General features: G+C 29.2%; 1 protein-coding gene and 3 long non-coding RNA genes across 8 annotated transcripts in view; 2 read left to right on the forward strand and 2 right to left on the reverse strand.

Annotated features, from left to right (window-relative positions):
• Positions 1 to 914: 914 nt before the first annotated feature.
• On the reverse strand, positions 915 to 3880 carry LOC100573730. Its single transcript, XR_511088.3, has 2 exons — positions 3337 to 3880; positions 915 to 2734 (listed from the first exon to the last, which is right to left on the reverse strand). It is a non-coding gene; the product is annotated as an uncharacterized LOC100573730 (long non-coding RNA).
• Positions 3881 to 6242: 2362 nt separating this feature from the next.
• LOC100158707 (lysine-specific demethylase 4C) lies at positions 6243 to 16045 on the reverse strand. Its single transcript, XM_001947526.5, has 15 exons — positions 15594 to 16045; positions 15067 to 15197; positions 14876 to 14965; positions 14595 to 14813; positions 14317 to 14501; positions 14095 to 14248; positions 13693 to 14006; positions 13399 to 13628; positions 12148 to 12275; positions 9979 to 10215; positions 9578 to 9724; positions 9330 to 9497; positions 9106 to 9270; positions 7033 to 7131; positions 6243 to 6965 (listed from the first exon to the last, which is right to left on the reverse strand). The coding sequence occupies exons 2-15, from the start codon at positions 15190 to 15192 to the stop codon at positions 6894 to 6896; spliced, it is 2334 nt and encodes a 777-aa protein (XP_001947561.2). The 5' UTR covers positions 15193 to 15197; positions 15594 to 16045; the 3' UTR covers positions 6243 to 6893.
• A 432-nt stretch (positions 16046 to 16477) lies between these two features.
• The window catches only part of LOC100573909, a 12571-nt gene continuing 2193 nt past the window's right edge, over positions 16478 to 26855 (forward strand). Inside the window, exons 1-8 of one of the 5 annotated variants that reach the window (XR_511090.3) lie at positions 16478 to 16899; positions 17021 to 17050; positions 17227 to 17368; positions 17429 to 17659; positions 17736 to 18168; positions 18406 to 18609; positions 19357 to 19437; positions 19506 to 19643. This is a non-coding gene — a long non-coding RNA (uncharacterized LOC100573909). The other 4 variants (XR_511092.3, XR_511089.3, XR_511093.3 and 1 more) reach the window with 4 other exon arrangements.
• On the forward strand, positions 19848 to 23379 carry LOC107884838. The gene is made up of 3 exons (XR_001680178.2): positions 19848 to 21798; positions 21906 to 21960; positions 22677 to 23379. It is a non-coding gene; the product is annotated as an uncharacterized LOC107884838 (long non-coding RNA).

A 26855-nucleotide genomic window follows, 5' to 3' on the forward strand; every position in this document is an offset into this window, starting at 1 on the left:
ATGACTATAAACTCACAGAATAAGTTTATTTATATATAAAAAATAAAAAGTAAACACTAAACAGTGTAAAATTAAATCTACCTAAATTGTAAGCATTGTTTTTAATGCTTTAAAAATTTTGTGTTAGACCAAAACGTGGTATTGCAGGTTTTGAAAAGGTAAAGGTAATATTAGGTACGTTTTAAAGTTGTTCCTATTTATTTTGATGCAAAACGCATTATTGCCGGCAATACAACGTTTTGAAGAAAAATGTAATATTGGCAAAACCATGATTTGCAATGATATCAAATATGCTTCAATATTAATAACGTGGGCAATAATACGTTTTGACTTGAACATGATTGAACATGATAATACTACGTTTTGCTTTGACATTAAATGTGGCAATATCACGTTATGTATTGAACACAGTTTTAAAATCGATTTTATTCACAAAAGTTATCGACACAATTTCATTCTGGCTGCAAAATCGAATCCCTCACATTTTTTTCCCATAAAAATCTATGTTTAACTCGATTTTCGAAATTTTGGCAATAGGTACTACGTTTTGCATTTTCACCCTTCAATTTGACACTCGTATAGTCGTATATCCAGAATTAAATCCATGTAGATGTACCTAGATAATATTGGTTTAAGACCAATAATAAAACTTTTTATCATGTATAAACAATTACGCACCAATATTAAAATGTAATCTCGCCCATGTTGACGCATATAGTTAGTTTTTAAATGTAATAACACAACTACAGTTGCAGGTAAGCATCACGTTAATGACATAAAATTAAATATTTTCACGTAACACCGCAAGAACAGTGAAAAAATTGGTACATACATTTTTCATCACACACGAAAATTCGCCGTTATTTCTTTTGAAAAGTAGATAATATATAAATAAATAAATTCAAACAATATGATTATTGAATATACAATATGCATTTATTAATACGCTGTTAATAATGTGTGTTACAAACATTAAAAGAATAACATCCATAAGTAAATTTTACTTTAGAAAAAGAAATACACATCTCTGTAATTAGGTAATCTATGTTAATGTTTATAATATTGTAAACAGTCGTCTAGCTCAATAGGTAGTTCATAGACAACAATATTAAATATATATAACATCGTACATTACTACGCAGCAGAAGTTTATCGGTACGGCAAACAAATTAATTGTTATCCATATTGGTTTTTGTATTACAATAGTCGGACGATATTTTTTTCTAGATACGCGTCCGTTTTCACGTGCGCACTGCAGATTATCTAATTTTTCTGAACGAGAATGACATCTCTGATGTGAGTTTTATGACGAGAGCAGACGTTTTTACATGCGCACAACAGACAATCTAAGTGCCGCAGCGTTGGCACGCCAACTTTTATCCCATAGCCTCTGATGACGTCATCGGATGAAAACAAACGTGCCAACGCTGTGGCTAATTGACACTTAGACTGTCTGGTGTACGCACATAAAAACGATTGCCCTCGGTGTAGAATTTTTTTTTTTGTTACAGGACCAGAATAATTGAATTTTCTGCAGTACGCACAGGAAAACGGGTGTGTGCAGGATTAAATTACCGTAAAGTCTAGCTCAATATTTCATAGACAACAAATTAAAAGTACATGATGTAGAACTACAGCAGCAGAAGTTTTTCGGTACGGCAAACAAAATAATATTGTTATTCACATTGGTTTTTGTATTACAATAGTCGGTCGATAATTTTATCTCGATACGCATCCGTTTTCACGTGCACACTGCAGATTATCTAATTTTTCTGAACGAGAATAACATCTCTGATGTGAGTTTTATGACGAGAGCAGACGTTTTTACATGCGCACAACAGACAATCTAAGTGCCGCAGCGTTGGCACGCCAACTTTTATCCCATAGCCTCTGATGACGCCATCGGATGAAAACAAACGTGCCAACGCTGTGGCTAATTGACACTTAGACTGTCTGGTGTACGCACATAAAAACGGTTGCCCTCGGTGTAGAATTTTTTTTGTTACATGACCAGAAGAATTAAATGTTCTGCAGTACGCTCATGAAAACGGGTGTGTGCAGGGTTAAATTACGGTAAACAACTGTCTAGCTCAATATTTCATAGACAACAATTAAAAGTACATAATATTGAATTACAGCAGAAGAAGTTTAACGGTAGGTACGGCACACAAAATAATTGTTATTCATATTGGTTTTTGTATTACAACAGTCGGTCGATAATTTTATCTCGATACGCATCTGTTTTCACGTGCACACTGCAGATTATCTAATTTTTCTGAACGAGAATAACATCTCTGATGTGAGTTATATGACGAGAGGAAACGTTTTTACGTGCGCACAACAGACAATCTAAGTGCCGCAGCGTTGGCACGCCAACTTTTATCCCATAGCCTCTGATGACGCCATCGGATGAAAACAAACGTGCCAACGCTGTGGCTAATTGACACTTAGACTGTCTGGTGTACGCACATAAAAACGGTTGCCCTCGGTGTAGAATTTTTTTTGTTACATGACCAGAAGAATTAAATGTTCTGCAGTACGCTCATGAAAACGGGTGTGTGCAGGATTCAATTACCGTAACCATGGTCAGAGCTGCAGGTAGGGTTGGAGAGGTACGTCGGAGTAAATTTTGCTAAAGATTTCTAGAGCGGGTGCGTTGCGGCGGCTTGCTGTTTGGCGGCCATCTTGAATATTCTATTCGGCCTACGATTGATCGATACACGTTACTTGAACACTGCAAACAAATAAACAATAAATACATTGTAAAGGATACAAATTTTAAACAATATTATTATATTGATACCGCCAAGAGGATGTCAGCGCATTATTATTTGTTCTCCGCCAGACCAATACGAAATAAAACGCTTACGCCAAAAATCGTTTTTCACTCGGTTTTTGACCTTTTGATTCATCTTGGAATAAAACCACCTAATACAAAAATTATAGAGGATAATATTTTTGAGGGTTTGACACGTATCGATTTTATATTTTAATATTATTTGACTTTGTATTCGACTTCCAAAGTAAAAAAAAAAATGTGTACATTTAAATAATTGTTAAATTGTTTTTAGACAACATTTATACAAATCAATACGACGCCATACCATCTAAAATATTATTCTCTATCATTTTTGTAACGGTTGATTTTACTCTAAGATTATTCAAAAACATAAAAAAAAATGATTCTGCGTAAATTCGTTTTGTCTACGTGTTGCAAAAAAAAACAGTGCGCTGACGTCCCTCAAGAATATGATTACATTATTGAGACAACGGTAAAATAATCAGTATTGTCGACGGCGACATGTATATGCATGCCAATATAAACGATAGACTTACTTGGTTTTGACTTTTGAACTTTGATCCTGGCATTTCCGGAGACCACACCGACCAAGGTAGTCGTATACGATAATAATCGGCTGTAAAACGACTACCCTGGTCGGAACACTATGGCAGAATTAAAATCCAAAACAATGAACTGCAGGAGATGGGCACTACCGCACTACATGGAGAGAACCGTGAAATGAATGTGTTCAGAATGACGTGCGGGTGTGTGAGTGTGTGACGTTTCGGTGGCGTCGAACATAGGATCAAGCCCTACTTTTTAGGTTATGTGTTGTTGTATATACCACGAACAGGGACAGTTTTATTAATTGGTTTGGTATACCAGTATTCCTGGTACGCATAAAAAACGCCCCGAAATAAGTCGCAGATTGAACGACCACAGGCTGCTTACGCATAGGGTCGCTACTTTGACCCGCGTAATATTATTGGAATTATTCGTGTTTTTTGCGGTTTTTAGAAAATATTATATGCGTTATTTTGAATCACGGTCTTTTTTAGATTTTATAGCTTTTGTAGTGCGATTATACGCATATATAAGAAATGTCATAATATTATGTGTATATTTCATAAATATTTTTCCGATTGTTGTGTAAATAATTAAATTGTAAAAATCCTGTAACAGTATTTATATTATCTAGTTATTTTATACCTACATAACATTGCGTGTAAACGTTATAATAACGTTGAATTTGACAAAAAACGATTGAAATTTGTAAACGTAATTATAACGGAAAGCGATAATCAAAAATTATTAAATTACGCAAAACAAAACATAACGATTAACAAAATATATTACATTATATCATTTAACAAAAAATAACACAAACGCAATTTATGGAACATCATTGACCGAAATATAACAAAACAAAACGAAATATTTTAAAATCTATTTATTTTAAAGGTTCATTGGTTTCGTAGAAACATTTATTTCAGGCAAACAATCTAAGAATTGATTATATTATATTATTCCGTAACTGGGCCATAACCTACCCGCATTAGTTATTATTTTTAAATTTAATTTTTATTAAGAGTCCCGGTGCCAGTTTTTCAAATTTTCCACAATTCTATAAAATTTGAAAATTGAATTTTATATTTTAGTCGCTACCTCAATTATAAGACTTTTCCACTAATCTACAACACGATACTTATTTAGGGGAGGTTGATAGGGTGTATTATATCGAGAAAAAAAATGACTTTACGGGAATAACTCTCAAGCTTTGTAGAATTGTCGGATTTTGATGACTATTTTTTTTATCTGAATGAAAAAGACTTCCTACAGCCCGCATCGATCTCTGATTTTATATTTTATTTCAAATAATTGTATTAAAAAATTAGAAAAAAAAATGCTTTTTATCTTGTATTTTTTTAGACATATTATTAAATTTGAGAATAAAATATTGAAAAACAGAGATCGATATGGGCTGTAGAATATTACCCTCTAGCAATTAAAAAAATATTATGAAATTTGGTTGATTCTACAAGGCGTTATTGTTATTCCCGCAGAGTATATTTTTGAGGACAAAATGGCATCGGCACCTTAACACTATTTTAAACAACGATAACGCAAAACGCAAAACTTGGATAATGTTTTAATTCTGAATAACAATAAACGCAAAAGTTGAATAACGTTTTAATTGTAAATAACATAAAACGGAATTTTTTTTTCAAATGCAAGCCCTGCCACATAATATCTGTGGTCACCGTAAGTCCAAGTCCGATACTATTCGACAGCATAAATGTGTAATCTTAAAATCTATAAAATTAAAATAATTTCCTCTGAAAAACGCAAAAAAAACATGAACAATCCTATAGGTAGTTATATTACGCGGGTTAGAGCAGAAAACTTAGCGTACGCGGTGCGGCCTGTTACCGTCGTGCGAATCATTTAGTACATTTTTTACCTTTTTAATGCGTACGAGTTTGGTCTCATTCTATAATAGGTATTATAGCCTTCACTCTTCGTGGTATACACTTTTCCCGAAAAAAACGCTGAACAATGATGCTTTCGCTAGAATGCGGTCTTATAACGGTGTATAATATTACAAATTATAAATCTGAGTTACGACTTGGTTTTAAAATAAAAAATTAATATTGTATTATATCCATGTATTACCCCATATTGATTATGGATGGGCACTCGTTTTGAATTGAGTACGTACAAATTTCCAAAGCGATTATCCACTAAACATCTTTAAAAAAATCGCGAGGTTCCCGTTTGAAAAATCGAAGCTTGAATTACCCCATCATACTTCTGATTATTTGAGTATTGAAACCACTCTTGATGGTCTTAGAATAGGTAATATGATTTGAAAATTCCAAAAACCATAATTTAAATACATTCAAATTATTAACGGAATCAATGTGGGTGAGCATACCTGATGGATCGGTCAGTAATATACAAGGTTTATAAATAATAGTCTATAAACATTTCCATATCCATAATCCATAATACATCCATCTATATTATCTATAAACCTTGAGTAGGTAATATATATGTCGTAACTGTTATATTAGGTATCATATTATTATTATTACTATCAGTCTGATCTGACGATCATAGTATGTAGTTAGTGAGATGGGCTCAGTTCTCCTACAACCAATAAGAAAAGACTACATCATTATTACCAACCATGGAGAATCAAAATCTGAATTAAAAAAATGGCTTATCACTATCCTCATAATCAGCATTCTTTATTTTTGCTGAATAAAATAATATAAATAATAAATATATTAATATAATTATTCATATATCTATAATCGTGCTAAACCTAAAAGACCGAACGGGAGATTGTTTAAATGCAAATTAGGGTTTCTTCTGTGCAGTTTAAAAACTAAGATGCAAAACAATTCCTTCCAAACATAAAATCAATTAAAAACGGTGAATTATTCCAAATTACATATTAGGTAAGTATCGTTTGTATAATATAATATTGTATAATTATTAATTTGTTAAACATATTTATAAAGGCCTCTAAATAGATAAACTTACCTAGTTGAACTTAATGTGTAAAATAATCTTTTATAATTAATAACAACAAACAAAATTACAACATTTACTGAGAATGTATTTTAAAAAAAAAAACATTTTAAATTAAAAATATAGTTATTTACCTAAGTAAATTAACTTTCTTTGCTTTGGTTTCAGCAATTTGACTGATGATTTTGTCCATATTTATTTTTGCATAAAGTGCACTGGAGTGTCCTACTATTACTACTTTAGTTCTTAAATACCTTTTTTTAAAGTATTTGAAATGTATTTGAAATACATTCTGAATGGATGTACTTGTATCTGTATTTCAATACAATTGTAAAAGTATCTTTTATTTATTCATGTGTACACTATACAATATTAGAACAAGTTATTATCATAATGCGTACAATTTATAATATGAATTATGGGCCACAAGTTGATTAATATATATATACATATATTATATTCTTAAAAGTTCTAAAAATAAAATTGTTAATTAAGTAAGTAAACATACTCATAAAACATCAATTATTTTATTTTATTTTTGATATGCAGCTAACCTAGATAGTCATTAAGCTTGCTAAGATTCTTCATCGGAAAAGTGTAGATCATCAGGGAGTATACAACCAAATGTACCATCGTAATATTCGACCTGACATGTACACTAACATTAATTTCAAGTTATTCAAGTTAAATGCAATATAATAAATTATACTTACTGAATACATGTGTTTATAATTTAAGCCCTGGAATAAAACTTTGTCACCAGATTTTAAATGTATTATTTTGTTAATGCGTGGAAAATTATTTGCATAGTTCTAAAAAAAAAATGACAACAAAAAAAAGGTGGGTAAGTGGATGTCGCTCTGCTGTACAGTAGGTTACAAGTGAGTCACTTTTTAATGGATAGTATTAAATTTGAATTCAATGTTATAACTGTATAAGAAAAACGATTCTGAATGAAGACGGTATGTCAGTGTAGGTACGTATAAGATTAACATATTATATACTTATCTATGGTATTAAAAAAAAGTGACCAATAATAGGTATCTATAATAAATTCCAAATTAATCATATCACAATATCCATGAGGTACTTATAACGCGAAATGTCCGTAAACAGCTCAAAAAGAGTCAAATTATTTTCAACATTTTATCGTATATAGAAAAAACTAATATAAACATTCAGTGAAATTTTCAAGTATCTACAGTCATTCGTTTTTTAATTACAACAAAATAAGGAAATTGTTACATGAGAAATAAGAGTGAATATCAAATGTGGTAAGAATATGAATTTCAAACGCTCATAAAAATTTAATTTGAGTTTCTTATAAACATTTTTTTTTTCGATAAAGGTAAAAAAATGTATGAGGAATCTTGCATTACATTTTCAAATCTTTGATTTAAAAAGAAAATTTTTTATGAATTTCTAACTCAAAATAATTTGGAAATTTTCGTCATTTTTACGTATTTTTTCAATATTTAAACTTTAAATGCTTATAAAAAAATTGTGACAATGGATTTTTAATATTTTTCATCTGTCTTTGAAACAATATATTAGGAGCCTTCTATTAAATTTTCAAGCTTTTGTACCCAACAAATAAAGTTTTATTGATATTTATAGAATAAAAAACTAAAAAAATTGGAAACTGGAAATGTTCCTAAACAGCTCAAAATAAGTTAAAATATTTTTAAAAAGGCATGGTGTATAGAAAACGTTGACATAAACATTCACTCGAAATTTCAAGTAGCTACGGTCATTTTTTTTAGAGTTACACCGAAAACCAAAATCGATTTTCTCAAAAACAGATTTTGCGTAAAAATTCCCGTTTTTCCTTATTTTTTCTTTTGTTTTTCACGGTGCTTTTGAAAACTACTGGAACAATTTTACTTTTGATCCCCCAAAGTACCAACTAGATTCACTTTCCTATCATAAAAGATACTGTTGAAGAAAATCCAAGCACTTTTACTGTCCTAAAAAGTGATGACAGACACAAAAAAAACTAAAAAAAAATTAAATAAAAACTCACATCATTGTAAAATCAATACAATCATCGTTTCACTCAGAATCTAAAAATTATTTATGAATATTAGAGGATGTAAATTATGTTGTAAGGAATATATTATTTACTTCAAGTGTTCTAAAAAAAAGGCAAACATTAAAGAATAACAGTCATAAAATGGATTTTAAAATAATTAAGTTCCTAAGAATCAAATTGATTAATTTATTATAAGTATATTAGCATTTTAATATTTTTTGTTTTAATTCAATCTTTACCATACAATACAATGCAATACAAAATCAATTAAACTATCAACTAAATAACATATTTGTTGGTACAACTAGTGATTTCTATTATTTAAATCAATGGTACAACCAAAATCTTTTGTTATGATTCTGAAATATCACCAAATAATTGAATAACATAAGAAACATATAATCAATATCAGTAATTAAATAAATCAAAAACATGAAAATGTATAATATTATGTCTAAAAAAAATACTGTTATTCAGTTAGTTTCAGGTTTAAGTTGATAGATTAATTGATTTAAAAATCCAACCTATACTCATTTCAAAATAAGAATGCACCAGATTTATGTAGCAAAATCGGTTTTGCCCGTGACCGCTTGATGTGTTCTTATTCGGAAAAGAGTATAGACGTATGCAAAATCATATGTTGTATTTTGATGGTATAAAATTGTATTTTTTAGATATCTGTAAATTTGTGATATAACATTAGGGGCTTTACCTAAAGATAATAATGTACAAAAAGTAAAATAAACAAGAATACCTTAATTTCTTTTAGTGTAATACTCTCTGATTTTTTACCATCACTGTATTTCACAATACCTAAAGGAGTTTTATCAATTTTTACAATTCGACATTCAGAGATCGTTTCATGTTGTCCTATTAAGTGTCTTGTCCATACTTTTTGATTTATGTGAACTATCTTGTTCTAAAAATACAAACATCCACCATAAAATTACTAATTAAGCAATGTGAAGAGTAACTTACTTTATCAGGAATATATGAATGATTGTTGCAATACATTAAAGTAATATGCTTTTGTTGAATTTGATAATGATATCCAGCAAATATTCCACAAGAAATATGGAACTGTGCACAGCAACTGCTTCCAGAGCAACGAAAACAATTACCAGATGTTAAATTGCATATTACACACTGTAAAATATTTAATACATTTAAAATGTTGCATAATTTAGGTGTAAAAAATACAACTTAAGAATGAATTCATTATATACCTTTTGGTTAGTTATAAAGGCTGTTGGAAAAATATTGATAGTTAATGGACTACTGCTGTGTAGAAAAATATGACATTCAACATGTGACCATTCATTGATATCAAATTCTTTTAGAGCACCAACTTTAAATGGACAGTATATACAAGCCTATAGGTACATACATTTCAATACACATAATTATTTTATTATAAACTATTTTTGATAAATTGAATATTTTTTATGTATACAGATTAATCTATGAAACAATAACAATGAAAAACAGAAAAAACTTAAATTTAATAACAAAAATAATAAATAATAAATTCTTGAGTCAAAAAAGAGTATTCATTTGACGTGAGAATTATTTTTTAAGTTGAGACTTGTGCAACCATACATAATTTATTAATTTATAATACACTTACGACAAGCCTAGGATTTTTCATGCATCGATCACATAACCAATGACTACTTGTGTCTTCAGTTAGGCCATAACACGTATAATGAACTGTCAAAAAACATTTTACACATCTTATGAGTTTTTCCTTAAAAACTTTTTTATGGCCAGAAACTGCACGTATAAATAATGCTTTAGTGGGATTCCTCAAAGTGGGTAACACGGAAGATTTTGCTATGATTTTCCAATCCAAGTTGAAAGTTAACTATTCAAACATTAAAAAGGTGGGTAAGTGGATGTCGCTCGGCTGTATAGTAGGTTACAAGTGGGTCACTGTATAATTGATAGTATTAAATTTGAATTCAATGATATAATATCACTGTATAAGAAAAACGATTCTGAGCGGAGACGGTATGTCAGTCTAGGTATAAGGTATATTATACACTTATAATCTATGGTATTAAAAAAAAAAAAAAATGACCAATAATAGGTATCTATAATAAATTCCAAATTAATCATATCACAATATCCATTAGGTACTTATAACGCGTTATACATCAACAACAAATTGTGGTACTATCATAGATATATAATATTATACTTTAGAAGTTTCAAGTACCCACGCGAATAATATTATACAATCACAACAAAATACCTAAAACAGTTATTCCAGGTCTTTTAATATGTAACTTCGTCCAAATTTGAACTTAAAATTACTATAAAAATAAACTGTGCTTATGTATTTCTTAGAATTTTTGGTAACAGAATTAAATATTTACGTGGAATCTTGTTTTAAATTTTCAATCCTTAGATATAAAAGTTGAACATTTTATAAATTTTAAACTACAAAATAATTATTAAATTTAAATATGATAAATTTTGTCAAAATTCGATCTTTAAATGCTTATAAAAAAAAATTGTGCCTATGTATTTTTAATATTTTTCCACTGCTGTTGTAACAATATATCAGGAGCCTTGTATTAATGTTTTACACTTTTTGTCCCAACAGTTAAAACTTTATTGATATTTATAGAAAAAAAAACTAAAAAAATTGAATACTGACCATGTCCGTAAACAGCTCAAAAAGAGTCAAATTATTTTCAAAATCTTATCGTATATAGAAAATGCTGATATAAACATTTACTTAAATTTTCAAGTATCTACAGTCATTCGTTTTTTAATTACAACAAAATAATAAAATCGTTACATGAGAAATCGAATAAATATCAAATGTTGTAAAAATATGAATTTCAAACGCTCATAAAAATTTAATTTGACTTGCTGGAAGACATTTTTTTTTTAAAAAAGCTAGACAAAGTTATGAAGAATCTTGTATTACATTTTCAAATCTTAGATTTAAAAAGAACATTTTTCATGAATTTCTAATTCAAATAGTTTGCAAATTTTCGTCATTTTTACGTATTTTGTCAATATTTGAACTTTAGATGCTTATAAAAAAAAATTGTGACCATGGATTTTTAATTTTTTTCATCTGCCTTTGAAACAATATAATAGGAACTTTCTATTCAATTTTCAAGCTTTTTAACCAACAAATAAAATTATATTGATATTTATAGAAAAAAAAAATCTAAAAAAAAATGGAAACTGATAATGTCTGTAAAGAGCTCAAAATAAATCAAAATATTTGAACAATGTTATGGTGTGTAGAAATAAAATGCTAATATAAACATTCAGTCAAATTTTCATGTACCTACGGTCATTTGTTATAGAGTTGTATAAAAAACAAAACCGATTTTCTCGATAACAGATTTTGCGTAAAAATTCCCGTTTTTTCGTTAATTTTTCTATTATTTTTCACGGCGATTTTGAAAAATTTTTTACTTTTGACCCCTCAAAGTACCAACTAGATTCACTTTCCTATTATAAAAGGTACTGTTGAAGAAAATCCAAGCACTTTTACTGTCCTAAAAGGTGATGACAGACACAAAAAAAAATTTTAAAAATAAATGAAAAATAAATAAAAAATAAAACAAAAATCATTGTAAAATCAATACATTCATCGTTCCACTCAGAATCTAAAATATATTATGATTTTTAAATATAGTTTTTTCAAAATAAATTATATTCTTAAAACGTTTACTGGTGTGAGCAACAATCATATTTTGATAATAACACCAAATCCACATTTTTATTAGTAAGTACAAGTGAATTATTGGAAAAATGTATTTTCTATTACCTTTTTATGATTAAACATCATACATATTGAACAATGTGGGTCATCCATACTTCTATAAATGTTATACAGACGCTCAACCTCAAATGAACAACGATTGTTAACCATATCACTTATATTATTTTGTATATCTGTGAATTAAAATGTCTATTTAAATAGACACTATTCAACATAACAAGTAACCTGGGCGGCCGACTTGTGCAAAAAAGTGTGGTTTTTAATCATAGCAGGAGTACAGATGTTTGACTCCTAAGAGTGACAAACAGGTGTTGACCTGACCGTTAACCAACAAAAACTGGTCGTCACCGAGGTTAGGTTTTATGTTGAATAGAGTAAAAACATATTATGAACATAAAATTAATTAGTATTTATACTGTAACCAATATGACTAGTATCATACATAATATTATATTGTACAGTAGAACCACTTATTACAATGCTTTATACAACATTGGATACTACAATTCCTAGTCATGTACTTTGATGTCTCATGTGGAGAATGTTTTTTTCATCTGGATATAACAAAGTTCTGATAAAATAATCTGATTCAATGAGTCCCTTTAAGATCTTTAAAAGCATATTCTACTATATTTTTAAATGTTGATATTAACTTATCAGTAAATTAAAAAAATAAAATTTGATATTAGATGGCTGATTTTTGAAATTCATGTGTATTTTCGAATTGGTGAGAAATGAATTACATGGGTTTTCCAACTTAATTGGTGGTAATGGTTTAGCTACAACCACATTAAATTGGGAATTTCGAAAAGGGTCCATCTCGAGTTTTGATCAGAATAGATTTTTTCACATTTTTTTCATTTACACATATTGACCGATATTTTATGAGCGAAAAAGGCCCATATCTGATTTCTGTTATGATAAAAAAAGCCTTTTTTTTTCTATTTTAAATCACTATAGTCATCGTATAAATTTTGAAAAGGACTCATCTCAGAAAACTTAATGAATCATTTTTCCAATAAAATTTCACGTCTTCAAGAATATTATATTACATGTAGACATAACTAATGCTATTGAGTAATTGTCCGTAATTTTAGAAAAATTGGTACAATAAAAAACAAAAGAAAAAAGAAAATCAGTTTTTTGTGTTTTATGAAAAATTTTAATTTTCAGATATGAGCCCTATTCAAAAGTCTAGATTTTCCATTATTATATGATACTTCAGTGACATCTAAAAATAACAATTTAATAAAAAATAATCCTTGAACCAACAAGATCAATGTAAATGTTACCAACCCATTTCATCAGCTTTTAGCAATTTATTTTCCACTACTTCTCTCTGTTTGTCATTAAGTTGCTCATCTTTATATTCTTTTTTATTTAACCCTTGTACACTTGTTGATGGAGATACATTTATAGCTTTATTTGCATATGTTGTATCATTAGGCAATTCAGAATCTGATTGAAGTGTTCCATGACAACGTTTTCTACCAGCTTTAATGTTATATTTTGGAATACCTGTATTGCTGTAACATATAAAAAAACAAAATTTAAAAAATTTTTATATTTGGATAATGAAAACTAACTTACTTCCTGTTACATAATATGTTAGATTCACTAGTCAAAGGAGCTTTTAAAGTACCAGAAGTATCTTTTGGATGAGGACCAATATTTTTGTTTCGAAGCCATAATTCATACTTTTCGGGCTGTATACGTTTAACAAATGTATCCATACAAATTTTCACTGAATTTTGACTGCAATCACACTGTGAAGCTTTTTTCCCATACTCCACCCAACGTGGTGATGCAAAATTAATGGATTCCGCCATGTTGAATCCGTGGTCAAACCCCAAATGATATCCAAAGGGGAATGTTATAATAAATTCCCCTTGCATTTGTGTGATCTATAACAAACAATAATATTGATCATAAAAAAATCATAATTAGGTTACTAATAATCAAGTTTAAAATTAGTAGTTCTTAATTATTTACTTTATTAAAAGGTATAGAGTTTTGTTTCAAAATATCAGGAGAGATTACAGTCGTTTTATGTCTGAGAAAAGCAGGGCATTTTGAAGCTTCAATTGAAAAAATGTCTCTAGCCAATCTTTCAAAGCGGTGACTATGTTCTGGAGGTATCGTATACCTTCGATATAATAAAATATATAATATATAATTACAAAGTAAAATAATAAAATGTAAGAATAATCTTACCATGTCTTTGGATATCCTGCATGTAGATAGTATATACTATACAAGTCCATGTCTTCAGTATGCCAAGCAAATGAGGATTTCCACATACCAAAATATAAAAAAGCTGTATTGACACCTTCAATTCTAACACCATAATCTTCAATTACATAATCTAATATTGTATCCAATTTGTTAATATTCCAAACCTTCATTTAATTTAATACAATATTTACTTCATTTACATATACAGTTGAGATAAAATAAATTATATTTTATAAATGTATAAATCTAATACTTACACCAAGATCCTTATCCATAATAGATCCAGATACATCTGCACCAAACAATGGGGGGTTATACATAATATTTTTCCAAAATTTTCTTTCAAGATCGTCATAATTAAAGAAGTCAGGTGTCTTAAATTCATCAGATTCTGCTAATATTTTATAATCAGATACTGTCATAGGTTTCTTTCGTATATTAAGTCGTTGATAAAGTCCTCTATTACCTTGTGAAACCTAAATCAAAATAATAATTAATTGACTTGGTTTATTAAAAACTGAGTACTTGAACGTAATACTTGACTAATTGGAGTTGGAATTTTCAAACTCATAATATCATCTTCATAATATCCTGTACTTCTTGCTCTCCATTCAGGTGGTGGAATAACCTAAAAGATTAATATTACATATTTAGAAGAAAAATAAGGTTGACTTGTAATAAGAAAATCTGAAATCGATATAAAAATGTAACAATTTTATAATATTATACTTTTGCCAATCCAGCCCTGTGAGCCCCTTCTTTCTCCATAAGCTCAATGTAGCTATTGAAATTTTTAAATTCTGTCAATGTTGGTCTGAAAACCATGATTTTATATGTATCTTCAACAGAACACATCTTCTCTAAAATTATAAATAAATTATTAATATGTTTTAAGTATAACTAAATTTGAATTTATAAATCATATTACAATAACTAAATTTTCAATCCAAAATGTTATAATGATTGCAATGAATATATTATTGTGTTTTAAATATCTGATGGTAAATACTAATAGCACTGATGATACTAAAGAACATCTTGTTTTATTTCATTCTTTAAAAAAACTCTTAAAAAATCATTTCTTAATTATAAAGTTACATGACTATTTTAATTTTATTTTATTATCAATTGGTGAAAACCAGCAAATTTAGTATGGCATCTTTTTAAATCAGTAAAAGATTGATTAAATTAGTATTAAAGGGCCCAGTACCAGTTAAAGTACAAGTAAAAAACATTAAACACATTTGAAAACTTACAATTTGGCGGAGATATAGGTATCAATGTAGAGATTTACACGCCATATATCAACTGTATTCTATTTTCTTTCAACCCATCCCACGGACTCGCTCATCAGTCAAACGCAATATTAGATAGTAGTGTTGATCGTTTAGTGGATTGGTTAAAAACGAACGATAGGTACGATGGACCTATCGCGGTTTCGACGAAAACTTAAACCATCCACAAACGGACTGGTGACGAACCAACGCCGACCTCGGAAGACCGTTGTCTCTGGCACTTGCGATAATTTTGTATCTAACGTAAAACTTCCAAGTTTCCAACAGAATATGACGAGACGATTACAGTACCTACGCATCATGACAAAAGAGATTGGTATGTCGGCAACTTTTTGATGCGCTTTGTGTTCGCCGACCACTCCACGCCCCGTCTTTTAGCAGTACAGGGTTGCCACCACGATTAATGATATACCTTTAATCAGGGGTACGACACTCCGTGAATGGACCGGATCGAGCGATTGTGGCCTTGAACACGGTCTCCAGGGGGGCGTGGCATATATGAAATAGGGAATGGTAAACAAGCGGACCCCGCGTAGCGTATCCCGCCTATGTTCCGGGAAACGTTTACATAAACAGGTGACCTTAGGTCTAACATCATGTTGGTGCGCGGAAACGTTTCCATGTTTTTTGGAGTTTCAGACTTCAGATCATAGGGAAACAAAACCCCAATCAGCTGATCGAGTGTCGCTTCTATATTGTTCTATGCTTTAATCGTGGTTGCCGCTGTTTGGTAATTTAACAGCCAATGAAATGAGGCGAACCACGACTATGGTTGGGGATGGTGGTAGGCGCTAACCTTACTCCTTATTACGTTTCGTTACTGTCATACCCATCTATTATGTCATGAACGTTACGACGTTTGAGAGAAATTATTCAGTGCGGTGTGGACCCACTGGCCACTAACTGTTGGCTACTTTATTTTATTACGTCTTTTTTGTGGCGTCGGAGCGTCGTGTCTTATTGTCACTTTTCGTTCGTTCATGCCGAAATTGTGATCGTTTATATCGATTTTCGCCACGAATTAAAATAAACATAAATTCTTCTTAATTAATTAATTAAGAAGAATTCGTGCTTTTCGCTATCGTCACTCGTGTTTTCTAGACATTAATTAGAAAGAAGAATAATATAAAATGTATACAGGGCAATACAGTTCTCCTACACATTGATAAGAAATTTCATGAGGAATTTAAAATTTTCAATAATACCAACTGTCTTTTTTCAGAAATTTGAAATCAAAGAATTTAGTATTATATAACCATACCCCACTGTACGTATAATACAAAAATGTACTAAAAAATAATATAGTATTTACCTCTCATTAAATTGTTATAATTATTGTTCTCATTATTATTTCTATATAATTCTCATTATGGACCACAATTACGCAGCTAATGAAGTGGAAGTAGAAATTGACGATGGTAAATATTTTTTAATATATTTAAATCTTTTCTATATAATATTTTAATTTATTACGGAATGTGTAACCATGTATTATTGTACATAACTTGTATTTTTTTATTGTTCATGTTTTTAATTGTTTACAATTGTAATTATTACAATTATTATTGTATACTTACCGTTTTACATTTTTCAGATCATGAAGAAAATGCACACATTTTACCGCAGGAAGCTGTTTCAACATATACAACATTGCCTGGTGTTCGACTAAAGTCTTTAGTTGATATAGATAATTTAGGCTATAGATATTACAAAAATAATAGCCGTAACAATAAAATGTAAGTGTAGCAATATGTCAGAAATAAATATTTTATCCGTTTATATTTTTATATATTTAGTTCTTAGGTATGTGAAAACCAAAAAAATAGAGCAGAATTTTATCCAACTAAAGCAATTATAAGTATGGACATAAAATAAAATAGGATTAAGGCAAATATGAACCATCACCATAATCCACCAATAGTTGATATTCCAATGGTCCATTTAAGGAGAAGTTTTGAAATGACAGGAACAAGTTCTGGAAGAATGTTAAACTCAATAAGAAATATTTATAACAATGAAATAATTGCGTAAGTTAGGTTTTGTTTGTAAGTAACTTTTTTCATAGAAAATTTAGTCATATTTTTAAATATTATTGAAACCCAGATGGTGCAAGTAATTATACATTTCTCCAATCCCAAGCACATGTACAAAGAATGCGTCATTGCCGACGTCCACCAAACCCAGACACTATTGAAGTGTTGGCAGGTATCCTGAATGAAAAAATGGCATATGCATCAACCCTGCAGCATCCACCTTCAAGATGACAGCAGATAGGACTAATTATCCTTTAAAGAAAATATTTTAACATTTCATTAAATCGATTATATGTATTTAGGTTTTTTCAACAACTATTTAAAGCTGTGGGACAAACTCTTGGAGTAGTATTTTTCAATTTAGATGCCATTGAAAAGTATAGAAATGAGCTTCTATCTGTCAGAATTGCAGGAGTTGATGGAACCTTTAAACTGTACCAAAACGTCCTTCTCGGTTTAATAAAGGTTGCCTTCTGACATTTCATGTACTTTTTAAAAATGTTGTAAGTTAATGCATTTGACTAAATTGTTTTGTTCTTTTAATGCATAATATAGGTTAATTATTTTTTGCTTTAAATTGTTAATAATTTATGTTTAATTAAGTTTTTGTAATATTATTTATTTATTTATTTATTTATTTATTTATTTATTTCAACGGATCAAACGATCCAATTACAATAATTTAAAATAATATAATTAGTTCATAAATGAATATATCACATAATTTTTGAACTGTTTAGTCCTTTCCAATGGTGTATTATGCTTTGACATCAAAAATGACACAAGCCACATATTAGTCGTTCTTCCAAATTGTTTACAGAATTTCGCCATTGAATTATGCTCAACTGACTTTAATTATGGACTATAAAAGAAGCTTGATGAATGCTGTCAGAAGCAATTTTAACGAAAGCAATCTCCAAGGTTGCTTTTTTCACTACTGTCAAGTAAGATATAAATAGTATATGGGTCCCTCCAGCATACATTACACAAAAATATGCTTATATTAACATATTTTATTCATCTATGAATTTCCAAATTTCCAATGTGTAATTTATAGTCATACAATTTTCTTTATCCTTGCTTTTTCACTTTATTGGACTTGAATACTTTAAAGCGGACTTGAGTACTAGAATCTGGGGTTTTTTCCTGTTATACAAGACTACGGCTGTTATCGCAACTACCTCCCAAGACTACTTTCGTTATCGCGACTACCGCGCTTATTTTGTGAAACATCACAATCCGATTATCTAAGACTACCAAAATGGTACTTTCCTGTTCTACGAGACTACCTTATTTTTCTTGCCTTCTTTGATATATTTTTTTAATAATATGTATCGTGGGAATGACCAGAATGATATAAAGAAAAAATTTAAATACATAGAAAATATTCATAATGTATTTTACACGGTACACAAAAAAATGGAAAACAATAAAATAATAATTATAATACAAAATGGTAAATCCACAAATAAAATAATAAATAATTTATGTATTGTGGAAATGGCCACATTCAAATTATATATACAGCAGATTAAAAAAGCTAAATATGAGCCTCTGAACATTATTTTGCCACGTACTTTACTTTTAAGACAAAAAGTGTGTACCAAAAATGTGGCATTTAACACATTTGATTAATTATTAATAAGTATACATTAAATTTATTCATCAAATAATAATTATAACACTTACAGGATGTATTCTGCCTCAAGCATTCAGACTCTGAAGCACCAATATAAATTATTACAACAATCTTATACAAAAAACAATTTAAAGTAAATATTTTATAATTGTTCTTAATATTACCATGTATATGTATATATAAATGTTTTTTTTTTTTAAGATTTAGACATATCTCCAATGAATTTGACAAATATTAGGGTTTACCAAAGTGAAGGACTTATCTGGATCAACCCTTGGCAAAGCAAGTTCGATTAAAATTTCAGGAGATACACTCAAGCAGCTTTATGAAGCTATGGAGGTAAAAACTAATAACATTCAAATTTTTAGATTATATTTATATAATTATATATATTTTTTTTTTCAAATATATAGTAAGCGCCTAGGTAAGTTATAATTATTATCAGTACTATCTATTGCTATGTTATATTTAGAGGAGCATACATAAACTATGACCAAACAATTTTTTAACTGCTAATTATAATGTTAGCTTCATCCTGTATGTTGTATATATTTATATATGAAATATACAACAAAAAAGTTATTACGGACGGGTTTCTGTAAAAACCAATTCAATACTCACTTTGCTTTATATAACAATAGTTTTCTAACAAATTCAAGAGGCTCCTGGTATTATGAAATATAGGCATCCAATCATTTTTTTTTTTTATAAATATTTCTTAAGTGGACACTACCTACCCGTGCATTTGTTGTCTCCATCTTACACACATAAGAAATGGCATATCTTCGTTAACTAGTTTTGATAGTGTGCTGTAAGTTTTAATATAAGAGGAAATTGAGCAATCATCAAACTTTAAGGTAATAACTTAATCCGCACTTAAACATTGACAATTTTTTCGATAATTTAATTTTCAAGCAAGATATGGGTGAGATATATCACAAATTACAAATGCTCATAATGTCTCCCTTGAAAATTAAAATATCAAATAAAAGCCGATGATTTATCATAGATCATGTTCTCGTCTATAAGTTTGATAAATATCAATACACTATTGAAAAACGTGATCGAAAATTCGAGACGAGACATCCTCCTAATAAAATAAATAAATATTATGTATAAATTGCATAAACAATTTTTAGTTTTTTGTAGTATCAAAATATTTTGATTGTCATTGAGCTCTTTATAGACAACTTTTCTATTTTTTTAATATCAATAAATAAATAAATAAATGTTTGATAAGTGAAAGGCATGATAATGTAATACAATATTCCTCTTAAGATGTTATATTAGAAAATTGAAAGTAATTAATGATAGATATAAGAATGTCATTTGAAGTTTGAATTACAACTTAGTCAGTCATTATTCTACATGGACAGAACTGGCATGTTCTCTCAAGAAATAGAGTATATTAGTCCACTTTTCCACTTTTGGAATAAATGATATTTTATATACATATTTCACACATTGTTAATGTTCAAAAAATTTCTGAATTTTTAGGAAAACTAGGATATAATTTGGTATAATTTCACTTACTTTTATTACTGTTGGTCCACAATAAAATAGGTAATACATATTTTAGTTAAACTATTAATTTACCTTATAAACTTTTTTGCACTATATGCAATTAAATAAACTAAAATTCAATCATTTTTTACTAATATTTAGTTTTTCTTTAAAATCATGCATTTAATATTCGTTAAGCACACACATTGACACACACACAAGCCTACAAAACCATTGTCAAAACAATGAATTTTTTAATCACTTCTTCGGTTGTGAAATTTGTTTTGAATGACTTAAAATAAGCAAACTGATTAATATTAATATTTTATATACAACATAAATCAAGACCAGTATACACGACGGTATTTTGTCTAAAAACTTTTTGACACTTTAGACTTTAGTTAACATATACCAACATTTTGCGTATAATTCTATAGTACTAATGTTCATGATCTGATACAGTTATTTAATGTTCATGTTTATACAAGTCTACTATTACAGCTTGATTATAAATAATCTTAAAATTATTTACATTGAGTTTTTCATAAATTAGAATAGTATTAGTTTGTATAGGAAGATTTAGTAAATATTTAATCACACCATTTATTGAGTTTAGAGATAATGTTTTTAATAGTTCCTCCCTAAATAGATATAACATATGAGAAAATAGATTGCACTAAAACTAAATATATGATTCTTTTATAGTTTACATCTTATAGTTTACCTGGCTCCATGAAATACATAGAACAATTGCCAATCTCAGTTTATAATCTATTATTAAGCCAAGATTCTTTAACCTTTTCAAGATACACGCATTTTGGGTCACATTTGGTAATTAAACTAGGATAACATTTTAGAGAATGTGCAATCAAATTATGACCATGTAAAATATTATTACCACATTGATTGCGTATGTTTTTATGCTGTTTTCAACAGTGCGTATGATAAATTTTTAAACAAGAAAAAAAATAGAGGAACTTCTTATAACGACGTATGTATACATTATTAAAACATGCTTTTAATCCACGCTAAATAATAATAAATTAACATTCAGCCACGTGTAGGAAATATTAAACCATTTTTTTAAATGTTTATTAGACGCCAAATGGCATCAATCACGTTGCTGGATTAGCCGCATTCAACTTGTTAACAAGTGAATTAAAACAAATAAATATAGATTTTAGGAAGTTTAAGTTTAACTTATTTTTAAGAACTGAGCATACACAATAATTTAAGATCGCATTTGCTTCAAAGTTCAAGCTATCAACTTTTGGTTCAGGTATTAATAAAATCGAATCATCGGCGAGACTTAATATTTCCATATTTATATTCAATACTGCTATTGTTTTATAGCATATAACATAACCATACTAAAATAATCATTTACATTAACTGTTTGGATTATTTCACTTGAAACATACAAAGAGACTAAAGATCATTTAAATGCGTACAATGCATGCATGTCCATGGGGGGATTTGTATCTGGAGAAGGATGATTATGAAAATGCAAGAAACTCATTCTGTAGTGCGGTACTTATGAACCCAAGGAATGCATTTGGTCATTGGAAAATGGGCCTAACATTGTAACTTATAGACCTGTTTTTTTTTTATAAATTACAATACAATTATTATTATTTAGGTAATAATGAAACAATTTCTTAAAGACACGGATTTAATTATGGTGTGTGTTACTGTTTTCCAAATTTTTAGAAATGAATAATTTGTAGTTTAACTTACTGATTTACTAAATTCTTCAAAAGCATTTTGTTAACTAGTATTATCATCATGTGCTTTACTTATACATTTAATGATCTACCCATTATAATTGATATTAATATTAGTCATGTAATTTATTTATTTTGATTTCAGGTTGAATTACTTTGAACACAATAAAGATTTGTCTCAACCCAGGAAGTGTTGATGTTTTTTGTAATATTTATTTACAACAAAATAACTAAAATCGTAATTCTTGGTTTTAATATGTAATTTTTTGAATTTAAAATGTCTTAAAAACAACTGTGTTTATATAAGTTTTAGATTATTAGGTTATAGTGTGATATTTATTGTTTTAAATTTCAAACCTTAGATTTGAAAATTGAACATTTTATAATTTTTTGACTACTATATATTTGAAAGTTTTATATTTTGTCATATTTTGAATTAAAATAGTTATAAAAAAAAATTTTTATATGAACAAAAAATTCAAACAATCGTTTGGGTTTTGATAATCGTTATTGTTTAGGTTGATATTAGTTAATACGTTTTTTAGTAATCTGGAAAATACATAATTTTTGAAACCTGAGTCCCCCCAAAAAATGTCAAGTATAAAAAAATGTAAAAAAAAAATGATTTATGTTATTTATAATAAATTATACATTCCTAACCCAGTTATGTGAATACTACTCAGTACCCACTCACTGAAAAATATATTCAACCCATTTAGTGTAATTCCGACCTGGAAAAAATACGGGACTTTACTAGTGCTTAAATATAAGGTAGGTACCTGAAAAGACGAGGCCCCAATGAGGCTAGGTAAATTGGGTCCGAAAAAATTTGGGTACAATTAGGTAAAATAATCTCTGCGTAAAAAAAGTAGTAGTAAGTTGGGTTAAGGCCATAAACCAACTTACCTACCTGTTTGGCCCCATCATTCAAGTTTTCACCAAGAATATAATAGTTACCTAGGTATTATAATAATTTATACCATAAGATTTTTTCATCTATACAATTTATACCGAGAAGTTCGAGATTATAATATTTTATACCATAATAGGTATATGTTTATTTAGAACAACTAACATTTTATTTTCGGAACTCAATTTATCTAGTACCTTTTTTTCGAGACACATCTTACCGATTAATAAAGGAAAGTCTTTTTTTTTATATAGATATTTTAGTTTATAAATTAAAGTAAGCAGGTAATGCCATTTTCGCCGGCTAGTCAGTTCACCCAGATTACCGGCTCCAGTAAATATACCTATGTCCCTAAGTCCTATATATCACCCCCGCCCCCCACACCACCAATCAGACGCAGTTTCACATTTTTCAAAAGTAAAAATTTCCCAATAGTTTTTAAAGTGCCCTGAAAAAGATTTTGAACTCAGCAAAATTCGTTTTTTGTACCAATGTTGTACTTGTGTGTCTTCACGAAACATTACGTGGAAATAAACGAGTCGACAATATTATTTTTATAAAGTAGGAAACAAATATTATATTTATTTGTTACCATTATTCATAAATCAATTATTTGTACCATTTGTGTTGTTTAAGTCATAAATTAATATAAAAATAAAATACATGTATAAAAATTAATGTAGTAGGAAAATACAATATAAAAATAATTGATAAAAAAAAATAATATCATTATTATACATATAAAAAATAATAATATTATATACCTTATAAAAAATTGGAATCAATAAAAAACAAATCATTGGCACCCCTGTTTAATTTTGCTTTACGTCCTAAAAAAACAATTTACGAAAAATTAATAATCATACTATAACATAATAGAATAGGGAATTTACTGAACCTAAATAATTATGTGGGTAATTTTAAATAAACGATAACTATTATTTATTAAATAGCTGATTGTATGACGCGAAAAATCTGTCATGACAATAAATTAATAAAATGTTGTGCCCACCCTCGTTCCTCTGTAAAGAGCACGGTTATTTACGGAGTAGATAACCGTGGTAAAGAGATTTAATTTCAACAACACGGTCGTTTTGTATATTGTACGTGTGTGTTGTAATAATTAAAACACAACAACCGAAGAAGGATCCTTATAACCGAATCTTCCAAAATATAATGTATTACCATTTGAGTCATGTACTCGCGCATCACGGTCGACTCAATTAGTAGTGGCCCTCGGTAGTGATCTCACCATCTCACTCTATAGTACATTTCTCGAGTATTATTAACTCTCCTAATTACCTTATGGCCGGTAGTATCTTCTGGTCCGGACTTCCACTCAAATCCGTTGGATGCCGATGGATTGTCTTCTTCACTGAGGGTAGTAAAAATCGATCGTTAGTTAGTCGTGTACTCGTGTATACATGAGCAATGTGAGCAACATGAAAGTTGTTCGCATGATTTCCCACAAATGTCTATATTATAGTAGATAAGGTGCTCATAGCGTCATACTGAATCCAGAGTTCAAGCGCTTATCGCATGTTCACTATACTGTTGGTTAGCAAAACATTGTACAAAATGTATTAGGAATAACATGGTTTTAAAAGGTAAAATAAAATTATAAATTTAAAATGATTTAGGTATAAAAATTTATATATTTTTTCAATCAACAGGTATAGAAATATTAATATATAATACAACATAAATCATAATTAATCTCATTATCCATATCAAATATGGACAACCAAGCTTCAACTGATGGCGGCAGTTCGCTATCTAGTACCTATTATATAGAAATCTGTGAGATTTTCAAAAAGGAAATTTCGATACGTATCGATAACTACGTTATGGCGGACGACAACGACGAGAATGAAAATAAAAACGGCAAACACGTGCGAAACAACAGTTCCGGGTGGAGGCCGGGAGAATTGATATGATAAAATCATCATTCGCATTTGTTTATAAATGTTGTTGTTATCCGTTAAAAATTAAAAATGCGCTGTAATGTTGCTGTTGTACCGTACCTTGGGAGTGGCAAATTTCGTCTATGCCGGTCGTTGACATAAAAAGGGAGTCTTCTGTTCGCCCTTCTTGCCGTTAACCTGCCCCTGCCCCTGCCAATGAAACTGTATGGAACATTTATCGCAGAATCAGTTGTAACATCGCTACTAGTTTCTTCATCAGTCGATTCTACAACAGCCGATTCTTCGTCCACACTACAATCTCCATCTGTTGTTTCTGCTTCCTCACTACTTTCGTTATCAGTTGATTCTTCTTCGAAATTATCTTCCATTATTTCATAAACTTCTATATTTCGTTCCGGTTGTGAGGAATCGCTGCACATTATTAAATATTAATGAAGTTTAGAAAAAAATCAAAAACGGCGTCCAACAAGGACGCGAAGGAAATCGGGAATTGACAATGCAACGAGACGTGAGGGCCGAAAGACAAGATCGCGACCGTAAAACTCAAATTTACTGAGAGACGTCTACACACACAAGAACTTTACCAACAAGTAAGTACCAAATAAGTAACCACTGGTCTGCCAACGGCGAATGCTGTTCGATGGCGGCTCCAGACTCAGAGGGCCGCCAAAACATAGATAATAAATTATTATCTATGCGCCAGAATGGAGGCGTCAGCAATGTTTGGGAGCGGTCGTGGCGGCGGTGTTACAGGCTGGTCATCGATTTTTTTCACGTTTTTTTTTATATTAATTATATATATTTATATATACACTACAGTTTAGGTTAATATATTGTGTATCTATATTCTATATGTTATTAATTTTATTAGGAATTATAATTGCACATTCCTTAAAATGTCCATTTGTTATATTATATTATATTATATTTGTTTGTATATTATATAGTTTGTATTTTTCGTAAATTATTTCGTATGTTGAGTACGGTAAAGCACGAATTAGCATAAAATAATTGAGCATAGAATATTTTATGCGATGTTTCCATATTCACGTGGCCGAAATTTTGTAATTTATTATTTTCACGTATTATTTCGATATCAGATGCGAGCCGTGAGCTGAGCCCAGCTTTATCGACAATGTTATCGATTAATAAATTAGTTACGGAGCAATAAAGTTCCGACGTTTTAAACACTTAAAATTGGGAGAAAATATAAGATAATAAATTAAGATACAATTCCAAAATTATTATAAAAATAATATCAGTGTTCGATCACCGATACTCTGTAGTATTCTTGACTTATAAACGATGCAGCTTATAATGAAATGTAACTATTTCATGGACTATGAAAGATATATTATATGTTATATTTTGAATTATTATGATTATTTAAATAAATATTTTTGTATATATTATATATAGTTTAAATGGAAAATGGCAACGTTGTAGAGTTTTTTATGCTTAATCGTGTAGGTTTTCTTTTGTATTCCGA

The sequence above is a fragment of the Acyrthosiphon pisum genome, chromosome A2 (assembly GCF_005508785.2).
Source record: "Acyrthosiphon pisum isolate AL4f chromosome A2, pea_aphid_22Mar2018_4r6ur, whole genome shotgun sequence".
NCBI classification, from domain to species: Eukaryota; Metazoa; Arthropoda; class Insecta; order Hemiptera; family Aphididae; genus Acyrthosiphon; species Acyrthosiphon pisum.

Excerpts from the sequence above, each read along its gene's own strand:
- LOC100158707 (XM_001947526.5), bottom strand. The coding sequence starts at position 15,192 with ATGTGTTCTGTTGAAGATACATATAAAATCATGGTTTTCAGACCAACA. Across the intron at positions 13,629-13,692 it reads AACATATTATGTAACAGGAA|CAATACAGGTATTCCAAAAT; the intron begins GTAAGTTAGTTT and ends TATATGTTACAG. Across the intron at positions 9,498-9,577 it reads CCTTTATAACTAACCAAAAG|TGTGTAATATGCAATTTAAC; the intron begins GTATATAATGAA and ends AATATTTTACAG.